Here is a 27,869-nt window from a genome sequence, read left to right as displayed (position 1 = left end):
TACTTTGTAAAACAACTAGATTATGATGCAAAATGTTTCTTACAATGCACAAGGCAGGTAGAAGAGAGGCTTAGGCATGCAGGAAAGCATAGCATTTACAAATTTGGAAAGGTAAAAAGAAAAAGGGTCCATGTTGGCAAACCAAACAGCCACATGGAAATCGAATGTACACAAAGTTCTGAGTTCTGATCACAACTATGAACTCCTATCCAGATTGCGGGAGTATTTTAGCAGGATAGTTTGGCAAAAGCAAACGATATCTAACCTCTACCATGGCCATATCAAGGTCTTCAGGTTATAAGGAAATTCCATAATTTTTGCTTCACAGATGATGGTGTTTCATTGCCATCATCGTCTTCATCTTCTGATTCATCAGCATCCTGGTTGAGTTTCTCTTGCATTTTAAGCCTGCCATTATCCTTAACGACATGACCACTGGGAGGCTGAAATGAAAAATGTCACTAAACATTAAGTCTTAGAGCATAACGTTCTGTTGATGTAATAGAGAAGGCACAATCTCATATATTTATCTAAAGATATAGTTTGGGTAAGAAAAACAATTATAAAAAACTCTAAGCTAAATTAAACACATATTTGGTATGTAGTATATAAAAAAAATGATGAATAGAAAAAAAATCGATGCATTAATTTAATCCCTTTAAACAAACTTTTCAATAGTGAACAATGATGTTTATTACAGTTGCAAAGGATATTGTCCAAAAGCCATTGTTTCAAATCTCCAAATTTTACCTAGTAATCCTAGCAAAATTATCAAAAATAAGTGTAATTAAGTTAGACCCCAGTTTATATACACCAGCCTGGAGCAAATGGAATTATTATGTTGTGTATTCATCAGGAAGTTGAATTCATGTGATATATATCTGCTAGTAAATACCCCTAAAGTATATATACACTGGTTTAGCCTCGTTTGAGATATTATTCAGTGAGATCCGACCTATGTGTTTATAAATGTGATTAGCCAAAAAAAAAATTATTGAAAATTATTGCTCTATTATTCTCAATTTGGTATCAGAATGAATGAACGTGGTATTTTTTAGGTTTCTATTTTGAGAGGAAAGTGGCCTGAAAGAACTGCAGCCTCCCATCCCTTGCTCCTCAACACGCTCTTTCTTCCTTTATCTTTTGTTTTCCTTAACCCAGTAATTGCATCTTCTATCAGTAAGGAATATCATAAATCATGGAAAGAGAACTCAACAAACAAAAGATAAACAAGAAAAATTACCACATTAACTTCCTCAGATGCATCCTTCCTGTATGCATTAGTTTTATTAGCATCTTTGCTGGGCAAAACTGTGACCTCTCCAGCAAGTGAAGAATGCTCAAATTTGCATGATGTCCCATTTTCTACAATGCCGAACTTTGAATCCATTTTAGTTTGTGCCTCTTGTTCCTTAAAAACTGCATGCGATGTTTCTTCCGAACCCGATTTATGCTTGTGTACAGATTCCACTCCTTTTGGATGTGATTCAACACTTCCAGTCGAACAAGCCAAGTTAGTATGATGAATGATTTATAACAACAAAAACAAATAAACAAATCTTTTTTCATGTGCATATGCATAATCAACCAAAGTGGTAGACATATAGCTAAAGAGAAGATATACCAGTTAGAAGAATTCCCATCAGCGCCAGAATTTCCATTTTGCCTAGCTCTTTTCTGTGACTTCAGATTTTCTTCTGAATGAATATCTGCATGATTATCAGATAGCATGCTGTTTGGTCTCTTTTGGCCTAACAGCCATGAATTGACATTGTTAAGAATTCTAGATTTTTGTACAGAATTCTCAAAGTGTCGCTGAGACCTACCGCTACTTGTTCCAACTATAGATGGGCTTTGAGCATCAAAAACTGGTTTCGCATCAGCCATCTGATTCTGCCCACCCAAACTATATCTCACTTGATCAATCTCTGCTCCATATAGTTTTTCATGCTCATTAGACCTGGTCTTCTCGGGAATAACAGATAAATCCTGAAGATTGCCTACTTCTGGAGCATTAGTTTGTTTATCAGCAACGACATTCTTATTCAGATGAAGACCAACCTCTGTTGATTTAAAATCCCTATATTTCTCTTTCAGTTCATTCTCCACCTTCTTCCCAGTATCAGAATCTTTATCAAATGAATACTTGAATATCACCTCGCTGCATTTCCTGATCCATGATTTAGTGTCCGGAGAGATAGAAGTAGTTAGGGCACTCTGAGAACCCAACTTCTTTGTACAATAATCATTACTAATAATCTCTCCATGGGAAGCATCATAGCATTGGTGTTTCTCTAGAACAGGAGTCTTGCATTTATCAATCTGCACATCAGATAATGCTTTATTTTCAGATTCAATATGCAAATCCTCCAGATATTTAAGGTGTTGAATTTTTTGATCAATTTCTTCTCGATCAGCATGAAGTAAAAGTCTCTGTTTTTGCAGCTTCTGACATTGAACATCCAGTGCCTCTGTAAACTTCTTCATTTCAGCCCACTCTTTTTCTCTCTGTTCACGATCCTGAGCAATCTCCGCTCTCTCAGTGTTAAGTTTTTGCATCTCCAGTGCAACATGTTCTAGCTGCTTTGCAATAATTTCCTTTTGAGAACTTATATATTGAAGCTCTTTGGTCTTCTCTTGTTCAAATGCTTCTTCCCTTTCTCTCAAGTATGCTTCAATTTCTTCCTTCTTTTTCTTGATACTATTTTCTAATTCCTTCCTCTGAAAATTGATATCCCTGACAAGCTCATCCCTTTCATGCTGAATCTTAGCAAACCAATCTGAATGTTGTCGATCCATTTCTTGGATAAATTCCTCCCTCTCACTAGATAAATGCTCACTATCTCTCTTTAACTTATCGTGAAGGTTGTCCTTCTCCAGCTTAATGTTTTCCTTTTCTTTCTTGAGGTAGCGGGCAACTGCTTTACTCTCTTCCTCAACCCTTTCTGCTTCCCTTTTTAGGTCTTGTCTTTTCTCTTCCATAAGCTCCCAATCAGATTCAAATTTCTCCATTTCAGCCTTCAGTCTTTCAGTTTCAGCAAGAAGTACCAGTTTCTGGGATCTGAGACTGTCAATTTCTCCTTTGAGTTCATTTTCTAGAACATGCAATTTATTTCTCTCTACTGAGGTGATTTCCAACCTTTCTTCCAAAAGAAGAATCTCTTTCTTTTTGTCTTCCAAACTAGCTCTAGTTTTCTCAAGACCTACCTCCAACTCAAGAATACTCTCTCTTTCCTTCTGCTGCTTTTGAATTGCAACCACTGCTTCTCTTTGTGAAAAAATTAAACTTTTTTCTTTCTCCTCAAGTAATCTCAATTTGTTAGCCACATCTTCTTGCTTCTCAGCAAACTCAGAAAGCTGCAAAACAATAGCATGTTCTTTTTCACCAATAGCAATTTCTCTAACAGAGAGATCAGCCTCCTTAGCCTCTAGTGCAGATTGTCTAGCCTCCAGTTCGTTCTTCAACTTTAGGTGTCGCTGTTCAATTTCATTTTCCAATTCACTTTTTCTCTTCTCTAAAAGAGCTTCATGCTCCATCTGAATTCTTTGAATTTCATCCTACAAGCATAAAAAAATACAAACTAAGACCAAAAGGAACTATTTTATAATCTTGAAAGTTTTCAGTACAATGCACTAGAATTTTAAGAAAAATGATTAAACACCAGAACAAAGAATACATCACCTGTTCTTTGCACAAAATCTTTTCCTGTAAAACAAGTAAATCACGTTCTTTTTTATCAAGCATTGTTTCACGCTTAACAATGGCCTGCAAAAATGAACCAATGTCACAATAAAGAGGTAAACAAAATTATATAAAAAAACATTTTATTTTTTAGAAAGAAAGTAGCAGACTTCTTCTCTAGTTGCAAAAGCAGCAACTTCTAGATCAAAGTTGGATTTTTCTACTTTGAGAGACCGAGCTTCTTCCTCATGATTAGCCTTTGCTTCCTCAAGTTCTTTCTCAAGGCAATTTAACTCTTTCATCCTTTCAAAGATGAATTCCTCCCTCTGATTTAATAATTTCTGACTATCCAGTAATCTCTCTTGTTGCTCATACAGAGCTTTTTGGCTCTCATATAAGGCTTGTCTTTGAAGGTTCATCTCATTTTCCTTAGCATCACATCTATAGAATATAATTGAATTGAGAATCAGCAAGACAAATAGGAACTGCTAAATTGTAAACTGTAAAATTAACAGGACGGTTTTGGAGTTGATATAACGATACATGCTGTTGATTCAACTTTAGAACTAACAAAGTATGTCGCAAGTAGCAAAACCATAATAAAACCACCAAAATGAAAACATCTTTGCAACTGGATGTTATTTTCCAGACATTTGAATAAGCACATGATAATATGGGAAAACAAAATGCTATTATCAACTGGTTTACAATGACAAAAATGCTATAAAACTGCAAAAATGCAAAGAAGCTCCTTCATAAAAGATCACCGCTGCAGAACAAACTGAAGAACAACTTACTCAGACTTGAAAGTAGAATGGCGCCTCCTGAGATCATCTTCCCGAGCTTCAATATCATCTAATGTCCTTAATGTGGAATTACGTGCTCTGGTTGCTTCTGCTTGCAAAGATTCTGCTGCAAGTAGTTTTCTTTCAGCCTCATCAAATTTCTGTTCGGCTTCTTCCATCTTTGTCCGAGCTTCTGCAATTTTGTGTTCATATTCAACCTTTCTTTCAGCAGATTCCACTAGATTCTCATGCAAAGCCTTCTCAATCTATATAAGAAGATCGCATGCATAAATATTCCAACTCTTTTACAGCATAAAACAGCGTGTAAATGACAGTAGAATGTGTAAGAATCAAGGTGTCAAATTACAAATCAAACTGAAAAATAAATCAAACAAACTGATACAAAATTTAACACCTCTGCCTTTCATTATAAATAGTAACGGGCTCCAGTCTGAATGGTTAAAGCAGTGAAACTTCCATTTCAGATTTTAAAAACAATCAAGGTTCAACTATTGAAAGTTAAAGAAATATCAAAAGTAGTGCACCTTTCTCATGATCAAGTTGATAACCATATTTAACATCTTCAGGAAAAATGCAATGTATAGCATGAAAGAAACATTAGCATATAAAATTTTTTAAACAAATTGTGGAAACATCTAATAATCTGAAAATTGACATAAAGAACAATATAATTTAAGTTTGACTCAGTAAGGATTTTCATGTAGATTGCGAAACTTGCTCATGATTTGGATTAAGGAAATCAAAGCTTTGAGTTTTGTGAATAAAACTATAGAAACGTGACCTTCTCCTATGGTATGAGAAGCAAACTCAAAGTTTTGGAGCCATCATAAGTTTGAATTTTTGGCAAAAAACATTTAGTGAAGTGTTTACATGCTACAATATAAATTATTTATCAAAGTAACATCTATCTAGTGAATGACTCCAAAAATTTACTCATTGCTTTTTAGAAGTCAAATGAGGAAAGTGATGGCAATTAATCCAAACCATAAATGGTACAAGTTGGACAAGAGGTTGCATAAGCATTGCGAGAGAATTGCAAAGAATTTTTTTTTTGTATAATAGTAAAATTTCAGATAATATTTTTCACCGAGCATGCACTCACATTTGAAACACACTCTTTCTGGATTCCCAAAAGCTTTTCAAGACTTTTTTCCCGTTTATGGGCTTCAGCTAAAGAAGATAGCCGCTTAGCATCTTCTCGCTTGTATATAACCTCGGTTGAGTCTGAAGATGCTTTAATTTGCTCATACTTAGAAAGCAATTCCTTTCTCTCCAAAATAAGAAGTCCCATGTGGTGTTGATAGTCATAGATCTACCATAATAAAACAAATAAAAAAGGCATATCAATAAAACATATTGACATAGAAAGAAATTGAAGTTCCAATACAAAATGCAGCATCAGGACTTAGAAATTCATGTCATTGGAATAAATATGAAGCATGGAGAAAATGACATCATAAAATTTGAAATTGAACCAAGAAATTGCTAGCCAATTAGAGCAGCAATGACTGCTTTTATTGACTAACCCATTCAGACACATACTAAATATGTCAGCAAAGTTGCTGCTTTGTAAATGCTTATGCCAGTTATCTGGTATAGAAAATCAGAAAAGAATTGAATCTCCTAAAAGAGTCATTCATCTAACAGTGACTAACATCCGGATCAAATATCAATGTTTACCAACATGCAGTAAAAAATCAGGGAAAGAGTCCGGCGATGACAATAAAACAAAAAGGAAATCAAACTTCAAGCAATGGAAAAATAGTTAGCAACCGTCATGTAGTATTTATCTCTACTATTACTTTAGGAGATTACGCTATAGGGATAGCTGAAAGAAGTTGAGAAAAGTAAAACTACCTTTCAGTACAAGCTCATGCCTATGATGGTAGACGCGATTTCCCAGATGATACCACAAAGTGTCATCACTGAGATGGCGAAACTAAATTGCGACAAAAAAATCCATTGGGGCAACTCTAAAACCTCGTACATACAAGGACAATCCTACTTGAATACAAACAATGAATGAGATATTTTCTTAAAAAACAAATGAATGCCAAAGTACAAGGGAAAATAAATCACGATTTTCATGCCAAGCCTAACCAGAACAAGCGTCCCGATCAAATTTCTCTGCGACATCGCTCGCAGAATTGCAGGAAAAATTCAATATTGCTTGAGAATCTTGCTCAAAACTATGTAGTTCTAAAAATTGCTCCAAAAAAAATATCTGAATAACTCGGTAGCCTTAGCATAACTGAAACCTAGTCAACAACTCATGAACGGACAAAGGGAGGGAAATCACCTCGGTTTCCAGCTTCGTGATATAAGCTATCAGTGCGGCCTTATCCCTCCTCTTCACAGACTCCTCGTCCAGACCGGCCTCCTCTAGCCTCTTCCAGATCGCGTCGTCCCCGAGCGGAGTCCTGAGGGCATCGATGGTGAGAGACGCCGGCGTCATCGCTGCCGTCCGAGGGCTCGCCATATCTAAAACCCTAATCCGAGTACCGGCGGAGCAAGACTCGCCGCCGCGGGAGAAAAAGGGACAAAGCGAAAGAGATCGAGCGAGTGGACTCGGCCAGTCTCCACTTTCGGTTTGGCTTTTTGTAAGAAGGTGAGTCTTGTAGAGGACGATTACCCGATCCGACTCGTCCGAATCGCATCCCGAGCTCCGCCGGTACGATTACCGCAACAGCTCCGGCTTTATGGCAGCCTGAGGAATTTAACAATCCAGCTGCCTGCCAACCTCCATCTACCCAAATACTTACCTTCATTGTAACTGGAGTGAAAACGAATACAAACGGGACCCGCAGTTTTCCGCAATCATATCCGAAGGGTTGGTAACGGAACCAATTGTTCTGTGGGCGCGTTTAAAATTTGAATGGTTTTGAAAGGGCTTCGTGCAACCGAAGCCAGTGCCTTGAGATTCGTGCAAGCTACGATCCAGAAAACTTTTTAATTTTAAAATTTTTGTTTTCAGTTTCTAAATAATAATTAACAATAACAATATATATTAAAACATTAAAAAATTAGGAGAATCGTGTATAGTTATTCAAAATAAAAAATCATCTTAATTCCTTTTATAAAAAAAATAATAATCCCAACTATTGACTCAATCCCTAGAGGTGACCGGACGAAAATTTCCTATCGATCACCAGAGTAAATCGAGAAACGTACGCAAACCCAGATGCCCAACATCTTTTGATCTTAATTCCTTTTATAACTTTTGACTTGACACCTTAATTAATCGACCAAATATAATTATAATTTTCCTTTTAAATTTTTATAATTAATAAGGGTTATCAAAAAATAATTAATTAGCTCGGTTATCAATAATTGATAGCTAATAAGTAATTAGCCCGTAATACAATATTTTGAATCTTGCAATGAAAAGGTTCAATAGATATTTTAATCAAGAAGGTTTATTCTTCAGTTCAAACTAAAAAAATAAAGATAACCAAACTGGTTTCATTTAGTTATCAAATTAATTCAATTTAATCTCGATCAATCAAAATTACAATGAAAAGGTTAATTTGATTAACTATAAAACAAACCAAATAAAAAAAACTCTATCTTAAAATTTAAAATATGGTAATTCCAAATTTTTACTTAACCAAACAAAATCAAAACTATTTCTTGCTCACAACAAGAGTAACAACTCTTTCAATGATATGGTTACAGGGATTCAAACTCATGTTGGGCCAAACAAAATCACACACCATTGATTCAAATTTTATCGACCGAACGAAATCACACCGTCGAGTATAAGATTATTTCTCGTGTCGAGCATGACCGAACCGAGGTAGGTCAGACAACAAGTCATGAACAGCTTGGAAGGTAGGGTGTGCCATCATAAATAAAAAGACTCAGACCCACATATGACATACACTTTTCTATCTTTTATGCTTTGCTTGAGGCCTTTTCTAGCTTTTACTTGAATGCCAAAGTTAAAGTAGAACTACTTTGCAACCATAGAACATCTAAAGAAGTTCCTACTTGCACAAAGGCATCAATAATACCACATGGTTCAGTTTCCTAGCAAATCTGACAAAGACTCAATGGGTTTATGATCTTATCAGTTTCAGCAAGTATAAGATATTGTAACTACACGATGAAAGAGGATGCCTTTTGTTTATGATATTCAGATAGCCAACCTTCGATGAGTTTGATCTCTGAATTTCTCTGTTCTACCAGCCACTCAGGGTCCTCGTCGGTAGCAGCGCGCAGGTCAATGTGATGTGCCCCTGAAAACAAGTCTTCCAAGTAAACAGAACTTTCGATGGAGAAAAACTAACGGATCGAACTCAGAAAAGATGTACCTAGTTCAGTTACTAGTGCGATGATACTATCTGATATGTTTTGCAAAACACTGGAAAGAACATAGAAAGAATCATTAAGTTCATACATGGAACAAATCTGAACTGAAATCTGAAAGGATTTGCAAGAAACATAAATGGGTGAAGTGGTTTACCTGCCGCCGCTCCAGGGATCCAACAATCCATTTGAGAATATGATATTACTGCCAAATTTCATCAATGTGGTCTTGATATCCTTCAGAATCCAATGATTGATGATATTTTTTTCAGTTTTTTTTTACCATTTAATAGGTACGAAATATTAATTGTGAAAATGAACTTTTATCAGCTTATAGAGAAAATTTGTTAAACGTTTTTATGACAACTAAATAAGAAAATAAGTAATAATCAATTAATAAAAGCAAACAACCTAGCACCATGCCTTATTTAGCTAATCAAACTGAATCTGCTGTAGACCTTTGAAGAAAATCGAAAAATGAAAAAAGCATCTGATCTAGAAGGTTAGAACAACTGGAATTATAGTTAGCATCTCCGGCCATTTGCCACGAACTATGCCTTCTTGATGGAAGTCGACACAATTCTATCACTGTATCATATTTTTAAAGGTAGAATCAACTGTTGCAATTAAACTATACTAGAACAGATTGCAAGGAAGCATTGCACATTTTAATGGACTGTGTTTTCTCAGCAAGTAGAGCAACAGAACTTACATGACCTCCAAACTCAGTTGTAATCCACCGAGGCCTAGGCCTGACACCAAAATCCCGAACACACTCATCTCGGTATGCAGCATAATCAAAATCAAATTCCGGAAACATACTACTGTCTTTGTCACTCGACATAGGCATAACCATCTCTGTACAAGCCTGGTGGTAATGGAAACAGAAATTAGTTACTCGAGTATCATGGATTTTCAGTTAGAACAAGCAAAAAGCAATAAAATGGAGGAGGATGAACCTGCCAATCCCATCCGCTCATTCCATGTGGGTCATCCTCCAAATCAAAGCAGTCAACATTTCCAGTATAATTGTAGTAGATGCTTACTCCGGCAAATATGCGCTCTAGGATACCAGTCCCATTAGGATAATTGTCGACTTTTCTGCATAACTAGAGAATGGGGAGGGTGACATATAATGAACAATCGATTGCTATACCAAAAAAAAAGAAAAAAAAGTCTGACTAATTGCATTAATGCTGTGAGAAGAAATATGCACATCTAGAGATGCCAATGTCTAGAACATGAAAAATTAGCTCTAATGCTGAGGCTCTGGACGAAAGAGCATCGCCCCCACTCCCAACTTCTGGACAGAATTGATTAAACTAGTGTCCCATCTAACACAATCAACTTAGGAAGTATGGAGCTCTCGATGCACTGAGTACAGAATTCCACAGCGTGGCTCAACCTAAATCAACAACCTGAGGAATTGTAAATTACGTAAGGTGGAGTTTACTTGGGGAGGAAATGTAGAGGAAGAAAGGAGGAGGAAGGAATAATCACGATAAAATCATTTTCCTTTTCCACATGGTAAGAAAAATGAGAGGGAAGGAAAATAAAGGGAAGCCTATGTTAGTTGCTAGAAAATAATTCACTCTTGGTAGTGGATGCAAGTGATTCGAATATTTAGAAAACCATTATGAAGTTGATATTATTCAAATAAGCCTACTAATAGATGATTTGAAGGAGACCGATTTACCTATCGTATAGTCAAATCAGTCATTCAACTGGTAAATTACATTGATCTACAGTACCGAAACACTGAGACATTGCATCGCTTAGATAAGAGCATGCATAGTTTCGATATTCAAGTCTTTGAACAATGGCCAGTTAATTGCCTTGGCCAACATATCTAGCACCATGATTATCTGGGACGCATGGTGCTTGCAATAATAAGAACGGGCCTTATTCTATCCCTCCACATTAACAACCTCTATTGGTCACCTGAAGGACTCCACATTGCATTGTTATATTAAAGCTGTGTGTGTTCTCTCCAGTTTGCTCTTCGCTTCTCATCTAGCGAAGAATAGACACAAAGTTCTTCCTTGGTTGATCAGGGTTTGCATTCCTCTATTCCCATTTACATATTTATGTGCAATATGACTTAGAAGTACAAAGAGTGTGAGAGTTACTCTAGCAATTAGTAAAATCTCGACCAGAAATTTCAGGAAGAAACACAGATCTAATAGTTCTATATCGATGTGCAGTAGTGTGAGCTAACCTCCTTTATTGGATTTGCAGGTAATGGCATCAAAAAGTCAGATGGATATGGGTAGTCCACCATAGCAAGATAGCTGTAGGCAGAGCTCAACCAGTCTGAAAGTTCATCCGTGTTGTTAAGATTCCTGTAGTTGACATCCACACTTGAAAAAGCAAGCAACAAGGAAAATGGTAATCTAGAGGAAAAAACCGACATTAGGCTCTCCTTACTGATAACATCAGTGACACATCGCACCTGCACAAGTGAAAGTCTTTACTGAGTTTGAGAAGACCATCATTATCCGTTCCTTGAGCTTCCAGTACGTCCCAGGACTCCTTTATGATTTTAAAGCAGCTTAAACTTTCTCGCTGAAACCAGTTGTAGGCCAAGCTCATTAAACTAAACAAAGTGTGCAATTGTGTATGCAGATATCCGAGCAAACGGAAATGGATATACTGACTTTAAAATCTTTGGAGACAATATTATAGAATGTATCGGGTGGAACAATGTCTTCAAATTGAAGAATAGGGGCAGAGGAAGCAAGTGCACCTATGGCAACATGGGGATACTTAAGCCTCATCCAAGCAGCCAGCACTGCACCAGAAGCATTAATGTGAGTTAAACTACCATATCTCACTAAAATAAAAATGGAAAGAGAATAACTTACTTCCCCCATAGGAACCACCAAATAGCACAACTGGGCTATCTTCTGAAGAAAAATTACGCTTTAGGTCAGTAAGCAACACAGAAAAGTCAGCAAGCGCTTGCTCAGCTGTGAGATATGATAAAAAATCAGCATTCTTATATGCCTCCTCTTTGCTTCCATAGGGCATCGACTTGCCATAGTAACGGTGCTGCCGTATACAAATAAACAAACAAAATTAGGTCTCTAACACTTGAAGGTTAGCCTGGTAATGCTACCACGAACTCAAGAATTGTTTAAAAGCAACACAAACTGTACATACACAATTCTAAATCCACTTATAGTTTTATATAGCACTTCTCTGCAATAACAAAGCCATAAAAGAAAAGAAACTGGGAGAAGCTACCTTGCTCTTGATTTATATTTTAGCTCATGGAACCTATTGTAGTAAAATCACCATATATGGAACCCTAAAAAAGAGATTTTTTAATTAAAACTTGATCATACGATAAATTCTGTTACAATTAATACTTCAGTTTAAGGATCTTAAGCTATAATCGATATCTTTTTATTGCTTTGTCCGTGCATGAGAACACTAATTAGGCCACCGCATCATCAATAGCACTGGCGAATTTCTTCTAATGACCAGAGGATCAACTTTTAACAAGAATCATTAATACAAAAATATTCAGTAGCGACCCGATCACACCGACCTCGGCGAAGACGATGAGGGCGGAGAAGCGAGGGGCGATGTCCCAGACGAAGCCGGTGTTGGCGGCGAACCACTCGATGTCGCCCTCGTTTCCGCAATAAAAGAAGATGGGACCGGAGGGGCCTGCCCAGGTGTCGACGCCGGCGATGAGGTAGCGTTGTTCGAAGGAAGGAAGGTCAGCGAAGCTGAAGTGGTCGAGCGGCTGCCGGAAGTACCGCTCCTCGTATTGGTACGTCGCCCGATTGGAGACACCGAGCCGCGCAAATCGCCCCAGAAACCGCGGCGGCCGCCACCTCCGCGGTAACGCAGAAGAAGTGAAGAAGAGGGAGGAGGATATCAAGAGGAGGAGAGAAGCGGAGGCGAGGGTTTGCGATCTCTCCATTCTTCTAGATCGATCGAGTGGCGTTCGAGCAGAGTTGAGTAGCTACTTCGCCTGAGCAGTGAGATTGGATTTAATTTCTATTTTCCCCCTGGATGTTTTAACATTCTCTTTAATTGGAAGCCCCCCCCCCTAAATTTAATAAAATTTTCAAAATGCCCTCAAAGTTGCATTAATATCACGTTTTTTGGAAGTTCCTTTTTAATTTTTTTTACTATCAATCTGTCGTCTTTATTGATAAATGAGCTATTTGAATGTAATTAAAAATGATAAAATACATATTCTAGTCCATTTTGAAAATAAAAAAACAATTAAAAAAAGATGTCATCATCCAAAATTTCTCATCAAACACGGAAAAAAGATCAACCATAGAAAAGAAAATTAAAAATTAAAAATTTCATTTAATTTTTAATTTTATATTACATCAAATTTTCTCTGGTTTCTCTACCCCTCTCACAATTCCTGACAGTCTCCATCATCAATTCTACTCGATTCAATTCCTCTCTCTGTAACACATGTTGCACACATGAAGGAATTTGGTGCTCGCACAGAGAATGCTTGTTCATGATTAGAAAAGGAGATCCTTCGAGTGATCTGCTGATCTTAAACCCCACGAAATTCTCACGCTTGAGTTGAAGTCAAATGGCAGATGAGGTTTCTGATACTTTCTGAACGCACTCTTGTTCTTGTTTGTTCTAGTAGCTTTTCAGGGAGGATGCAAACTGATATGGATCGTCGAGGCTAGTGTCCAACACTATCTCCATAAACGATATTGCTCCGCCACGGTGCTTATAGATAGCAGCAATTCATTCCCAAGTGTTCCGGTTGAGAACTGCTCCTGGACACGTCACCGGGTCTAGCTCGCCGTGGAAGTGGAGCAGGAGGAAGGGAGGAGAGTGATGAGAGCTCCAAGGGCTTCAGGACCACCACGCCGAGGAAGGAGATAGGAACAGCCACCTGGAGGCCCTGAAACATCACAGAGAAAGAGGTCATCCTGGCGCCGGGGAGTCCCCGGACGGCCACTCCGACGCTCAAGTCAGCCTAGTCAGGAGGAAGAAGATGAACAGTAAAGAGAAATACTGTCATGAAAAATTGTAATAAAAGGAAATGCTAAGCTTATAAAAGATAAGGAGAATGAGAGAGAGAGAGGGAGCGGAGCCCGGAGAGCGGAGCTTAGAGCCGCGAGAGAGATCTCCTTTTTTCGAATACCTTCTTCCTCCCTTTATACATCAAAAGCTCCCTCGAAAGTATGATCAGTTCTGACAAAGCATGGTCTTGAGAAGACAACCAATCACATCCGCATTTAATGCTTGGTTAGGTTATTCATTGGAGAGAGAGAGAGTCCTGACAAGTGAGACGTCTCCCATTAATACTTGACACAGTTGTTTAATAATAGAGAGAGAGATCCTTTCTGAAAAGTTACATCCTTCTGACAAGACATGTGGTCCTTAAGAAGATCTTGATAAGACCTTTCTTGATATGATATGATATGAATGGAGGTGGGCTGTGCCGAGTGGAATTGGCAGAATTGAGCTGAGTGTTGAGTGGCCTGGGTGGAGGTGCCGGGTAGCAGTGTTGAGCTGCCGGATGGCGTGCTGAGCTGAACTGTGCCGTACCGACTGGGCAGAACTGAACTATACCAAGCCGAATGGGCCGAGTTCTAGATGGGGGGCTATAACACCCATGTGGCCGAACGGGCAATTCGGCAGGCGATGGCCGAATGGGCGATCCGGCAGGCGATGGCCGAATGGGCTATCCGACAAGCTAAGGTCGAATGGGCTATCCGGCAGGCTAAGGCCGAATAGACTAAGTCCTTGGTGGGGAGGGGGGCTATAACATCCGTAACATAAGCCTCCCCACTAGTCTAGTCGAAGGAGCGGAAAGTCGACTGACTAGACCAAGTAGTAGTGGCAGACCGTATCCTATTCCCCTGGTGAGGTAGTAAGGCAAGGTGACCATCAATGATTCCACTTGAGGAGTCAGCTGAGGACCGCCGGATAAGTCAGCTGAGGACTCGGATTCGACCTGAGGAATCGGCTACGGACTCAGATTCAGCCTGAGGAGTCTGTATGGAGTTGGCCGACTGCGGAGGAGTCGGAGTCGGAATAAGGAGGAGTCGGACTCGGACTAAGGAGGAGTCGGAGTCGGACTAAGGAGTCGGAGTCCGGAAGAGTCGGACTCGGACTCGGACTAAGGAGTCGGAGTCGGACTAAGGAGGAGTCGGACTCGGACTCGGACTAAGGAGTCGGAGTCTAAGGAGGAGTCGGACTCGGAGTCGGACTAAGGAGTCGGAGTCGGACTAAGGAGGAGTCGGACTCGGACTCGGACTAAGGAGTCGGAGTCGGACTAAGGAGGAGTCGGACTCGGACTCGGACTAAGGAGTCGGAGTCGGACTAAGGAGGAGTCGGACTCGGACTAAGGAGTCGGAGTCGGACTAAGGAGGAGTCGGACTCGGACTCGGACTAAGGAGTCGGAGTCGGACTAAGGAGGAGTCGGACTCGGACTCGGACTAAGGATTCGGAGTCGGACTAAGGAGGAGTCGGACTCGGACTAAGGAGGAGTCGGAGTCGGACTAAGGAGTCGGAGTCGGACTAAGGAGGAGTCGGACTCGGACTCGGACTAAGGAGTCGGAGTCGGACTAAGGAGGAGTCGGACTCGGACTCGGACTAAGGAGTCGGAGTTGGACTAAGGAGGAGTCGGACTCGGACTAAGGAGTCGGAGTCGGACTAAGGAGGAGTCGGACTCGGACTCGGACTAAGGAGTCGGAGTCGGACTAAGGAGGAGTCGGACTCGGACTGAGAGTCGGACTCGGACTGGTAGAGAGTCTACCATGATAGGCGACAACTCGGCATGGTGGAGGCTCAGCCATGATGGGCGGCGACTCGGCTCGGTGGGGAGTCGGTCGTGTTTGAAGGCATTTCGCAGTGAGAGGAATAGGCTAGTGTCCGATTGTGGGCCCTGCCCATTAATCCATAGCACGCCGTGACGGGGAGAGCCATTCCCGACCAGATGTCGACGATAGCCAGTTCTGTCTCCAACATGAGGTGGCTACTATCCGGTCGTCGACGCCCGTGTGGATCCTGTCCGAGCAGTCGGCCGCCGACTTGGCCAGGTGGAGTCGAATCAGAAAAAGTGTTGTGAGGGGAACTATGTGCCGGACGCCGAGGACTCGGCCCCGTACGGGGGTTCAGGCGTCCGCATGTCGAGTGGGAGGAGCTTTCGATCAAGATGAGGACGCCGCTCTTTGGTGGCAGAGCTGGTCTCGGAACAAGCTGATAAGGTTTTAAGATCTGAGAGACCTTTTTCATTCAATCCCTTAGTATGCACTTCAGCATTGCCACCGTCTGATTTTCGGTAGAGCGGGCGGCTAACCACTCCTTACCGTGGCGAGTGCAATACCCAGCATCTCGAGAAAAGATACAAGCACATACCATCTTTTATGACTGATTTTATTTTGCTAGCCACCGTTCTGCATGCACCTTTACCATGACAATGAAACTTTATTCTGCATAATTGTCATTCCCAAGGTCAAAGTAAGCAATTCGTTCCTTGATGGTGGGTTGGAGGGATTGATCGTCTTTTTATGGTGTTCATTGGAACTGAAAGTGCGGGAAAAAGAGCACTGTGCCAGGCTGTTCCACATGACGGCCTTCCTAGTTCCGCATCGAGTTTTAGCTGCATGTCTTGCGCAGGCTGAACTTGGGGAGTTTGGCCGCGAACGAGACTTGGCCGCGTTCCCTGTGCAGGCCGGGAGCGGTGGCGAGCCCGACCGTGCATCATGAACAGACCGAGAAAGCGGCTCGATGGCAGCGCCGTTTTGCCGAATCGGCACGCGCGACGGAGGATGGCAGCGCCGTTTTGCCGAATTGGCACGCGCGGCGGAGCAGAAGGAAAGCGGTTCGGCTGCCGCGGTTTGGTCCGGGCAGACAGCGGAGAAGAGAGACGATTCAGCTGCCGCCATTCGATTCGGCTACTGTAGTGATTCGGTTCGGGCAGGCAGCGGAGAAGGAAAGCTTGGACTTCGTGATTCGGCGCAGGCAGCGGAGAAGAAGGAAAGTGGTTCTTCAGCGATGGGGAATGCATGTGAGCAGTCTTGTTTTTGTTTTCAGCAATGGGAAGCGTGCTGCAGTTTTCTCAGCGATGGGAAACGTGCTGCAGGCGGGACGGAAACTTGTTGCAGTGAGGATGGAGGGCAGCCGAATGATGTGTCAGTTGTAATGAGCTATGTTGTGCTGCAGCGTAGGGGAGAGTGGGATGGGTGCTGATGTGACATAGACATGTCTAACAGAGCTTAGCGGTGCTGATGTGGGAGATAACGTCATTATCTCTTCTCTCTTTATCTTTCTCTTCTTCGCATCTTATTTCCTTCCCTATCTATCTCTAACTTTTCTTTGGAAATTGGCAGCAGCGTCTTCTTGCCATCAGCAGACGTTCCGGAAAACTAGTCGGGGAGGATGAGCCGGATGAGCGTCATCCGGAGGCGGAGGGGCATGTGCCGGCTTGTGCGCCGCTTCTATATGAGCACTACTTATGCCGCGGGTGGTGAAGGGGTTTCACAACGCGATGCCGGAGTTCCGGTTCGAGCGGCGGGCAAACGTGTTGCTGAGTATCAAGTCGGACAAAACGGACGAGGCGGAACTGCAGGGGGTGGTGGAGCTGGCTGCCGCGATGCCACCGTCGCCGCCGAAGCTGTTGTCCGACTAGCAGATAGACTTGCGGCGAAAGGAGGCCGAAGCGAGGAGGCGGCCATTTTGGAGGAGAACCATAGCGTCCTCCACCATCCCAAGGTGGTGACCGGCCTGCCCGAGCAGCTGTGCGGCGGAAGCTACTGAGGAGTGGGCGGGCTCTGCCGATATGCACCAGTCACGAGCGAAGCATTTGTTGATTGCAGCTGAGTCGTCAGCAGTCGGAATTGAGTAGAAGTACGGCGGACTCAGTCTTGGCAGTAAGCACTCAGCAAGGTTTTGGCTGAGTCAATGTCGAGGAGAGCTTCCTTGTGGCGCGACCAAGGTGATTCAGCGAATGACAGACTCAGATAAAGGCGATGACAAACTCGGGCATGCGGTTGATCAGTCGGCAAGTTCAGGAGATTAGTAGTGAAGCGGAAGAAGGCAGTAGAGCTGGTGTCTCCCGCGGCGACTGTAGATCCGGCTGTTGCTCGGTGGCTGAGCGCGCCGAGTCGCGAGTGGAGTAGGATGGTGGGCATCATGGGGTAGCGTACCATACCTTAGGTGGTTGGGTAGCGTGCCATGAGCGGGGATTCGGGAGTCGGCACTTACAAGTGGTGGGTTAGGACTCTGGAGAGGGCAAAGATGGTGGTTGTAAGAGGTGGAGGACTCGAGTATGTGTTTGACAACTGTGAGGAATCGGCAGAGGGCTCCGGCACAATGGTTAATTGATTGAGTGGAGTTTGGGAGTTTAGTTGCCCCATCGTGGCACGCTGCCGCGAGGCAAATCACAAAGCTCGCGAGAGCAAGGCAGCTGCGAGTTAGGCCGAGGAGGAGGTTGGCGACCTCGCAGTGAGATCGGTTATAGGCGACGGGGAGCTCGTGCGAGGCAGGAAGATCAGGGTGGAACCCGCGAGGGTTAGCAGTTCATACGAGGCAGGTGGCCGCAAAGGACTCGGACGCGCACCTGGTCTCCGGCGCTTGCGGAGGGCTCGGGCTGTGCAGATGCATGGGAGGTGAAACGAGGCGACTGCCGACTCGGCAGTTGCCGTTTTGGTAGTTTCGGCAGTCGCCGTTTTGGTAGTTGTGCGTGGCAGGGGTGCGAAGTCGGGAGTGGCACATGGCGATGGAGTCGGGTACTCAACTGCTAGCTGGGAGAAGTCGGCAGTGAGGTGCTTGGACGCGACGATAGTGGGCAGTTGCAGAGAACTGGGGAAGTCGGCGTGTCGTGCTTGGAGGAGTCGGCAGAGGCGACCTTCTCACGTGGCATGAAAGAACTCGGTAGTGGAAAGTGTGATGCATGAAGAAAAGCGGGAAGCCCAATATGTGAGGTCGGCATGAAGAAAAGTGGGACAGGAAAAGTTGGACATGACTGCTAATGTCAACGTGCTAGGACAAGGCCTGGACGCTCATTGATTGGAGTTGGCCATCTTGGCCATAAGAGTAATTATACTGACAAGCCTTGTACTATTGAATGGTGTGAACAAAAATAAAATGAGTGCAAGCAAAAGATAGCCTCAAGAGTCTGTATTGAGCCAGTAGCACAAGGAGAAAGAGAGTATTAAAAATCATTATTATATAGTGCTTCTCGTGGAGGTTTGATCGGGATGACTATGATTAAATACGGATCCGGGATAGGTGAAAGGTTTGGTCGCCGATCTCTGCATCGAATCGATACGAGAAGGCGCCCGTACCAGGCCGGTAGCAGGGAGGTCAGCAATTGTAGGATGCGGGAGTCGGACTAACCTGTGCGATGCACGGGTTGAGCTCAGTAGCGGTTACTCGCGACAGCCGCCGAGCTTGCGGCCGAGCTTGATCACCATGCGTGACATGTGCACCGAGCTCAATGGCGAGCTCAGTAGCCCCGGATCGTTTGTCGGTGGTGGTCAACGTGGACGGGAGCCAGTCAAGGGAGATCGTGTCACTTGTAGCGAATGATGGCCAGTGTAGGTCGGGCCCTCAGGTGGGGTATATGCCTTATAGGTGCCACATGCGGGGTATATGTTTTGTATATACACAACACATTTTATCCTCTATGTTGAAGGAAAATTACTGTAAAACCAACATAACGGAATTGAGGGAAGGAGAGGCACCTGGAGTCCGAGACAGCCCAAAGCAATAACAATCCGAAGATAGAATACCTCAGCATGTATAGATGAAACTTTACTAGTGTCTTTAAGTCAGGAGACCCAGAGAGTTGTGAGCTGCTTAGTTATAAAAGGAGTGAAGCTGAGAAGGCTGTTGAATGCTTAATATTAAATGAGTTGTAGAAGGAAGCCTAGAGGCCCGCATAGTGCTCTGTAGCATAAGCAAAGCCGAGAGGGTTACAGAGAGCTTTGAGTGAGCTGTAAAATACTGACTGAGCTAAGTGAGACCCATAGGATAGCTGAGAAATTTCGGACGGAGCTGAATGAGTCAGAGAGAGCCAGTGAGAGTTCTGACTGCGCTGACTAATCAGAGGGAATCAATGAGCATTCTACCGGCTAAGCTGGGTGAGACTGATCAGATAGCTGAGGAGCACGGATGAATGACTGAGAAGCCTTGGATGAATGACTGAAAAGCCCGGATGAATGGCTGAGAAGCCTTAATGAATGGCTGAGAGCCTAGATGAATGGCTGAGCAATGCTGAGATCGACTAAGGCCGAATCAGTCAGAGAGAGTGCTGACTGAACTGAGTGAGTCATATAGAGAGTCAGTGAGGGTTCTGCTGGCTGAGCTAAGACGGCCGACTGACTAAGCAGAGTGACCGAATGACTGAGCAGAGTGGCCGACTGACTGAGCAGAGCAGCCGAATGACTGCGTAGAGTGTTTAGCTCATCAGCGTCTATTTCCGAGTCGGAGGAGGTTGAACCCCAAGACGGGTGTCGATGGAATAGGTCCGAGACCTAATTATGTCGGTGGAGATAGCTCTACCCCGACTATGTCCGAGTCGGGGGAGGTTGAACCCTGAAAAAGGGCAATTGCTGATGGAGCAGGTCCGAGACCTGAATTGAGCTCGACCTTGACTATGTCCGAGCCGAAGGGAGGTTGAACCCTGAAAAGGGCAATTGCTGATGGAGCAGGTCCGAGACCTGAATTGAGCTCGACCTTGGCTATGTCCGAGCCGAAGGGAGGTTGAACCCTGAAAAGGGCAATTGCTGATGGAGCAGGTCCGAGACCTGAATTGAGCTCGACCTTGGCTATGTCCGAGCCGAAGGGAGGTTGAACCCTGAAAAGGGCAATTGCTGATGGAGCAGGTCCGAGACCTGAATTGAGCTCGACCTTGGCTATGTCCGAGCCGAAGGGAGGTTGAACCCTGAAAAGGGCAATTGCTGATGGAGCAGGTCCGAGACCTGAATTGAGCTCGACCTTGGCTATGTCCGAGCCGAAGGGAGGTTGAACCCTGAAAAGGGCAATTGCTGATGGAGCAGGTCCGAGACTTGAATTGAGCTCGACCTTGGCTATGTCCGAGCCGAAGGGAGAGTGATGTTGAATGGCTGAAAAGCCTTGGCGTGGGGAGGACCTGCGGAGGCATCATTGTTACTCAAGTGTAGGAAAAGTAAAATACTTAGTGTTCTTGATCGCTAAATGCGGTGAGGCCGGAGATGCATATCGTTCCATGGCCTGGTTAAGTCCTTGCCCTCTGCATCGGCCTGAGATGCGTAGCGTCGATGTAGGACCGGGCTTGGGCCTGAGCCTGGTGAGCCGGGGCCTGGTAGGCTTAATGGGCCTGATGGGTCTTGATCTTGATGGGCCTAATGGGCCTGATGATGTTGGGCTTGAAGGACTTGAGGATTCTGGACTCGAGAAAGTGGGTCTCCGTGGGCCCATAGCGGACCTCTGTGGACCTGGAAACTGCCAGGACGGTGGTGCGACAGCCACGGCTCTGCGAGAGATGGAGGTCATTGCGTGAGGCGAGGCTGAGGAGGTTCGTCCGTCGGCATCTCAAATCCGGGCTCAGTGGTTTCCCACAGACGGCGCCAAATTATGTTCCGGTTGAGAACTGCTCCTGGACACGTCACTGGGTCTAGCTCGCCGTGGAAGTGGAGCAGGAGGAAGGGAGGAGAGTGATGAGAGCTCCAAGGGCTTCAGGACCACCACGCCGAGGAAGGAGATAGGAACAGCCACCTGGAGGCCCTGAAACATCACAGAGAAAGAGGTCATCCTGGCGCCGGGGAGTCCCCGGACGGCCACTCCGACGCTCAAGTCAGCCTAGTCAGGAGGAAGAAGATGAACAGTAAAGAGAAATACTGTCATGAAAAATTGTAATAAAAGGAAATGCTAAGCTTATAAAAGATAAGGAGAATAAGAGAGAGAGGGAGCGGAGCCCGGAGAGCGGAGCTTAGAGCCGCGAGAGAGAGAGAGATCTCCCCTTTTTTCGAATACCTTCTTCCTCCCTTTATACATCAAAAGCTCCCTCGAAAGTATGATCAGTTCTGACAAAGCATGGTCTTGAGAAGACAACCAATCACATCCGCATTTAATGCTTGGTTAGGTTATTCATTGGAGAGAGAGAGAGTCCTGACAAGTGAGACGTCTCCCATTAATACTTGACACAGTTGTTTAATAATAGAGAGAGAAGATCCTTTCTGAAAAGTTACATCCTTCTGACAAGACATGTGGTCCTTAAGAAGATCTTGATAAGACCTTTCTTGATATGATATGATATGAATGGAGGCTGGGCTGTGCCGAGTGGAATTGGCAGAATTGAGCTGAGTGTTGAGTGGCCTGGGTGGAGGTGCCGGGTAGCAGTGTTGAGCTGCCGGATAGCAGTGCTGAGCTGAACTGTGCCGTACCGACTGGGCAGAACTGAACTATACCAAGCCGAATGGGCCGAGTTCTAGATGGGGGGCTATAACACCCATGTGGCCGAACGGGCAATTCGGCAGACGATGGCCGAATGGGCGATCCGGCAGGCGATGGCCGAATGGGCTATCCGACAAGCTAAGGTCGAATGGGCTATCCGGCAGGCTAAGGCCGAATAGACTAAGTCCTTGGTGGGGAGGGGGGCTATAACATCCGTAACACCAAGATACAACGACGAACGTCTCAGAATAGTAGCACTTCAAATTCCGAGATCATCGAACCTTTTCGTAGATTTTTTTGAACTCTGAGGAAAACTTTGAATTTTTATTAATAAGAAAAAAATGATTAAATTTAAAAAATCATTTCCGCGTAAATAGTCAACAGTAGACACACACAAAATTTTTTTTAAAAAAAGGACAAAAAGTCCAATCGAATATTTATATAAAAATTATTATTCAAGAAAAATTTATTTATCTGAATCATATTCACCATAATGGGCTTCCGGCCCATATAAAGAGGAGAAGCTTGTGAACTCATCTCTAGGTTACTGCTTTGTTCCTTTCGTCCCTATGTATACGCTCTCTTTGTCTCTCTCCTGACCTCTTCTTGGCAATTGGCATTCGAAGTCGATTCTTTTTGATCTCTTGCTCCTGTCGTTCGAACTTGGTTTTAGTCAACTTGTATCCCTCCAACTATGAGTCGACATTGTAGTTAGAGTCTTCTGATTTATCCTACGTAGTGCTTACCGTCAAAAGAAAGACTGAAGTGATGAGTCAAAAGTAAATAATCCATAGAGAATCAACCTCATCTTGCCACTCGACTACCCATCCACTTAGCCTCTTGGTCTCTTGGTGTCTCGCCAATTCGACCACTCAGTATCATGACCTCTTGCTCACTCAATCACCCAGCCTCTTGGCCTCTCAATATCTCGACCACTTGATCTCTCGACCACTCGACTATTCAATCTCCCAATCTCTTGGCCACTTGACCCCAATTATTCGGTCACTCGGTCACTCAGTCACTCGACCTCTCACTATCCCTATTTTGGGCACCATCTTTTGCCTAATTCGGAGACTTCTATTACATATAACAGCTTAAAAGGTATAAAAAGAATGTGATTATAAGGATCAGACTTAGTCGGAAAGCAATAATATTCAATAACTGTCGCATAACATCCTAATAAAAAGAGGACGATTACGAGGCTATTAGATCTGATCTCCCAGATACCCTATGTATGTGCATAATATCAATAGTTGTCAGATCTGGTTTATTTGACCCCTCCATATAACCCTCTCAGGGCGACATGGAGATACTTTTCGGATGAGTATATAAAGTCTCGCAAAGATATGTAAAAATTCTCTTGAATTTTGAAAAAAAGAGCATCTCCTATTTATCCTTTCTTCAAGTAAAATCATATTTCTGTTCAAAGGATCCTAATTTGAACTCAAAGTAGTCTGTCAGGATTTTTCGACGCAAGTTTAATTTCTCGTCAAACTTTCTCTCAGGTCCTTCATCCATTAGAGCCAGACTTCATGTGCATTGGATCACTTATTGACTGATGGCTTGACCGTCAAGCATTCGGCCAGAGCACTACCAGTGGGGAGATGTTCATATCTGTTGGGGTGCTCGAAAGATTGCCACACAGGCGCGCTGCTCTGATCGAACAGAACTAGTTTTCTAGATAGGAAGATGTTCATACCCGCGATGGATTTGGAGGCAGTGCCGGTGGATCAGAAGACGGTGCCATTGGCCTCCACGGGGGTGGCTTGGTTGGCTGACCAGACGAGCTGAGGAGGGGTGATCCTGGTGCCGGTGATGAAGCCGCCGCTGTCGGCTAGACGGCGAAGAGGAAGGCGTTGCATGCGGCATTGTAGTAGAATCTGTAGGCGTAGGTGCATGTGATCGTCAAAGAGGGGGTTGCGCCGGATGAGGATGGACCGCACTTGTGAGCCGTCCTCGAAGTTGACGATGTTCTGAACTTGGGAGGAGTTGTTGACTCAAAGCGTGGACCCCAGGAGGAGTGGTGAAACGGTGAAGAGGAGGAAGAGGACGAGGCGGCGACGATGGTTGACCGGAGTCATGGCCAACAAAGGAATAAGCTGTCCATTTGATGTGTGGTGTCAGCATGTGGGAAGAATTCCAGCCTTTATTAATAAGAAAAAAATGATTAAATTTAAAAAATGGTTTCTAGACAAATAGTCAAGGGTAGACACACACGCAAAATTAAAAAAAAAGATAAAAAATCCATTTGATATTTATATAAAAATTATTATTCAATGAAAATTTATTTATCCAAATCATATTCATCATAATGGGCCTTCAACACACATAAAAAGGAGAAGCTAATGGACAGATCTAGATCTGGACCATGACTTTGTTTCTTTCGTCACTACGTATACGTTCTCTGTCTCTCTCTCCCGACCTCTTCCTGTCAATCGACATTCGACGTTGACTCTTTTTGATTTCTTGCTCCTGTCACAGGAACTCGATTTTAGTCAACTTGTATCCATTCAACTATGAGTCAATATTGTAGTTAGAGTCTTACTATATGATTCAGCGGATTCTGGTTGCTCCTACATGGTGCTTATCATCAAAAGATAGACTGAAGTGGCGAGTCAAAAGTAAATAATCCACAGAGACTGAACCTCACCCGACCACTCGGCTACCCAACCACTTAGTCTCTCGGTCTCTCGGCATCTCGATCACTCGACCGTTCAATATTTTGACCTCTTCGTCATTCGGCCACCTAGCCTCTTGGCCTCTTAATATCTCGATCTTTCGATTACTCAATCTCTCGGCCACTCGATCTTCGAGTCTCTTTGGCTTCTCGACCACTCGACCTCTCGATCATTCGGCCACTCGGTCACTTAGTCACTCGACCTCTCACTATCCCAATTTTGGACGCCATCTTTTGCCTAATTCGGAGGTTGCACAGACTTCTATTACATATAACAACTTAAAAGTATAAAAAGAATGTGATTATGAGATTATCAAACTTAGTTAGACCTCACATATATCTACGCATAATGTCAAAAGAAAACAGTAATATTCAATGACTGTTGCATAACATCTTAATAAAAAGAGGACGATTACCAAGTTATGAGATCTGATCTCCCAAATGCCCCATGTCTATGCATAATATCAATAGTCGTCAGATTCGGTTTCCTTGACCCCTCTATATAACCCCCCTCGAGGCGACATGGAGATGTTTTTCGGATGAGTATATAAACTCTTGCAAAGATATGTAAAAACTCTTTTGAATTCTGAAAAACAAAAGAGAGCATCTCCTATTTCTTCGTTCTTCAAGTAAAATCATCTTTATGTTCAAAGGATCCTAATTTGAACTCAGAGTAGTCTGTCAAGATTTTTCGACGCCAATTTAATCTCTCGTTCAACTTTATCTCAGTCCCTTCATCCATTGGAGCCAGACTTCACGTACATTAGATCACTTATTGACTGATGATTTAACCATCAAACATCCGACCAATGCTCATACCAGCTAGGGTGTCCGAAAGATTACCACATAGGTGGCGACGGTGGTTGACTGAAGTCATGGCAAGCAAAGGAATCGACTGTCCGTTTGATGTTTGTCGTCAGCCTGCGGAAGACTTTGTGTATTTCTTAATAAGAAAACTATTGTTTCTATACCGACAAAGTCAGTGGTTCGCACACGCACACATAAAATAAAAAATAAAAAAAAAAAAAAGAAATAGGGATAAAAACTCTATTGGTATTTCCAATCAAATATATAAATAATATTGTTAAAGAAATAGTTACGAGCAAAAGTCAAATCTTTCCATTCTAAAATCATAGACGTTTTATTTTATTTTATTTTATAAAAATATTATATTTTATTATTTAATTAATTATAATTACCTAAATATTTTTTTAGTATGATTATCTTTCATATAAATTTTAAATTTTAACTTCTCAATCAGATGTATAATAATAATTATACAATCATAACTCCTACTATTCAAACAAATTTAATGCTTAAAAATATTTATAATTAAGCAAGTACAATTTCATAATTGTTATAATATGAATATTAATTGAGTAAATTAAATTTGAGTTGTAGCAGTTATGATTTCCTAACTGCTACAATTTAAATATTAGATGAGCATGTCAAATCCCCTCCGTGAGATTTTTTGAATGTTAAGTATATCGAACACGTTTAAGCAACTACGAAATCAACTACTACAACATGTGTCACAAATTAGCAGCTATAAAATCATAACAGGCATAATGCATCCAATTTTAAATTTTAAACTTAAATTTAGACAAGAGATAATAATATTGAACAATATATAATAATAAAATCTAAGGATATTTGGACTGGCTCAGCGGTTCATCTCTGAGCCCTTGCTTGTCACTATTAGGATTGAGTATTAGATTAAAATCTAATTGAATTGAATTGAATTAATTAAAATCGAACTGAATTAAATTTTTTTAAACTAATCAAATTGACTAAATTTTTAAATAAAAATTGAACAAATTAAATTAATAAAATATCAATTAATTATTTTTGACGGAATTAATCGAAGTAATTAAAAATTTTAAATATTATAAAAATATTATTAATTAGTTAAGAATTTATAAATTTATTTATTTAAAAATTTAAAAATTATTTAATTTATTTGATTTAATTAAATAAAAAATTTTAAAATCAAAATCGAATCAAATTAATTTTTTAAAATAAATAATTAAAATTTTAAAATAATGGAATCGAATTTTTAAGTTTGATGGATTCGTTAGATTTATTTAACAGAATTTTTACTCACCTGTCACTATATATATATACGCCCACTCTCTCGACTTCTCCAATCGGCATTTGACTCTGTTTGACCTCTCGCTGTTGTCGCCGGAATTCGGTTTTAGAGGTAAGTCTTTGATTTCTCTCCCTTCGTCTCTTTGATCTTCTCGATTGTTTCGGGTTACTATGATCCTATTTCTCTCGATTTGCGGATTTAGGTTTTTTTTCTTGATAGCGTATATGTGATTGTTAACTGGATGGGATTTTGCAATTCTGTTTCTTTTTCGTGTAGCGGGGACGAGAATTTAGGTTGTGAGAATCTGGATCGGATATGAGTCAAACTTGCGTTTAGTTTAGATATAGAGATGAACTTTTGACTATTCAACTTTGCTCATTCTGAATCCTACCCTATCATCATTAACTAGTCCTACCTTTGGAGTGGCAATTTTCACATACATGTGATCATGGTTCCTGCCTGAAGCTTTCTTATCAATTTTTGTTGTGTATGTAAAAGAAAGAAATCTCTTTGGAAGTACGTCTGGTGATCTGATTTGCTGATAAGTATTACTGTGTCACGTTGATCTTCTGTAGTTGTGCCACTCTTGCCTGCCTCTATTCAATTCCTAAGAAATATCCTCAAGACGAATAATAATTTCTAGTAATAGTATACCCTTTATCCTTGACAGCGTTCACTTAGGCTCCATCCTTTCCTGTGGAAATCATTTCAGTGACTATAGTTAGAGGCATAAGGGTATCTTGTGAATATATCTTAGATTGGTTAGTCATTTCTTCATATCTGTCTATATTTTTTTTCGCATCTGTGACAATGCTTTTATTTTATAGCATGAGCACATTACCTCTTAATTAGGATTTGTTTTTCATATTTCCTTTCACTATATGTGGCATGGTTTTTTAATGATTATGTTTGGTTTAATAG

General features: G+C 42.1%; 2 protein-coding genes across 2 annotated transcripts; both read right to left on the bottom strand.

Annotated features, from left to right (window-relative positions):
* Positions 1-7,011, bottom strand: LOC141832457 (nuclear matrix constituent protein 1b-like). Its single transcript, XM_074719964.1, has 8 exons — positions 6,788-7,011; positions 5,591-5,800; positions 4,480-4,733; positions 3,853-4,123; positions 3,683-3,766; positions 1,625-3,558; positions 1,244-1,493; positions 1-443 (listed from the first exon to the last, which is right to left on the bottom strand). Exons 1-8 carry the CDS (start codon positions 6,965-6,967, stop codon positions 291-293), a joined length of 3,336 nt encoding a protein of 1,111 aa, XP_074576065.1. The 5' UTR covers positions 6,968-7,011; the 3' UTR covers positions 1-290.
* A 1,418-nt stretch (positions 7,012-8,429) lies between these two features.
* On the bottom strand, positions 8,430-12,762 carry LOC141831597 (uncharacterized). The gene is made up of 10 exons (XM_074718990.1): positions 12,350-12,762; positions 11,661-11,847; positions 11,454-11,587; positions 11,249-11,361; positions 11,015-11,138; positions 9,756-9,905; positions 9,509-9,664; positions 8,954-9,033; positions 8,802-8,851; positions 8,430-8,726 (listed from the first exon to the last, which is right to left on the bottom strand). Exons 1-10 carry the CDS (start codon positions 12,728-12,730, stop codon positions 8,587-8,589), a joined length of 1,515 nt encoding a protein of 504 aa, XP_074575091.1. The 5' UTR covers positions 12,731-12,762; the 3' UTR covers positions 8,430-8,586.
* Between the last annotated feature and the right edge of the window lie 15,107 nt (positions 12,763-27,869).

The sequence above is a fragment of the Curcuma longa genome, chromosome 7 (genome assembly GCF_044706935.1).
Source record: "Curcuma longa cultivar G26 ecotype Majalengka, Jawa Barat chromosome 7, ITB_CL_G26_1.1, whole genome shotgun sequence".
NCBI classification, from domain to species: domain Eukaryota; kingdom Viridiplantae; phylum Streptophyta; class Magnoliopsida; order Zingiberales; family Zingiberaceae; genus Curcuma; species Curcuma longa.
Note: the sequence above shows the minus strand (reverse complement) of the source record. Positions and strands in the feature narration are given on the sequence as shown.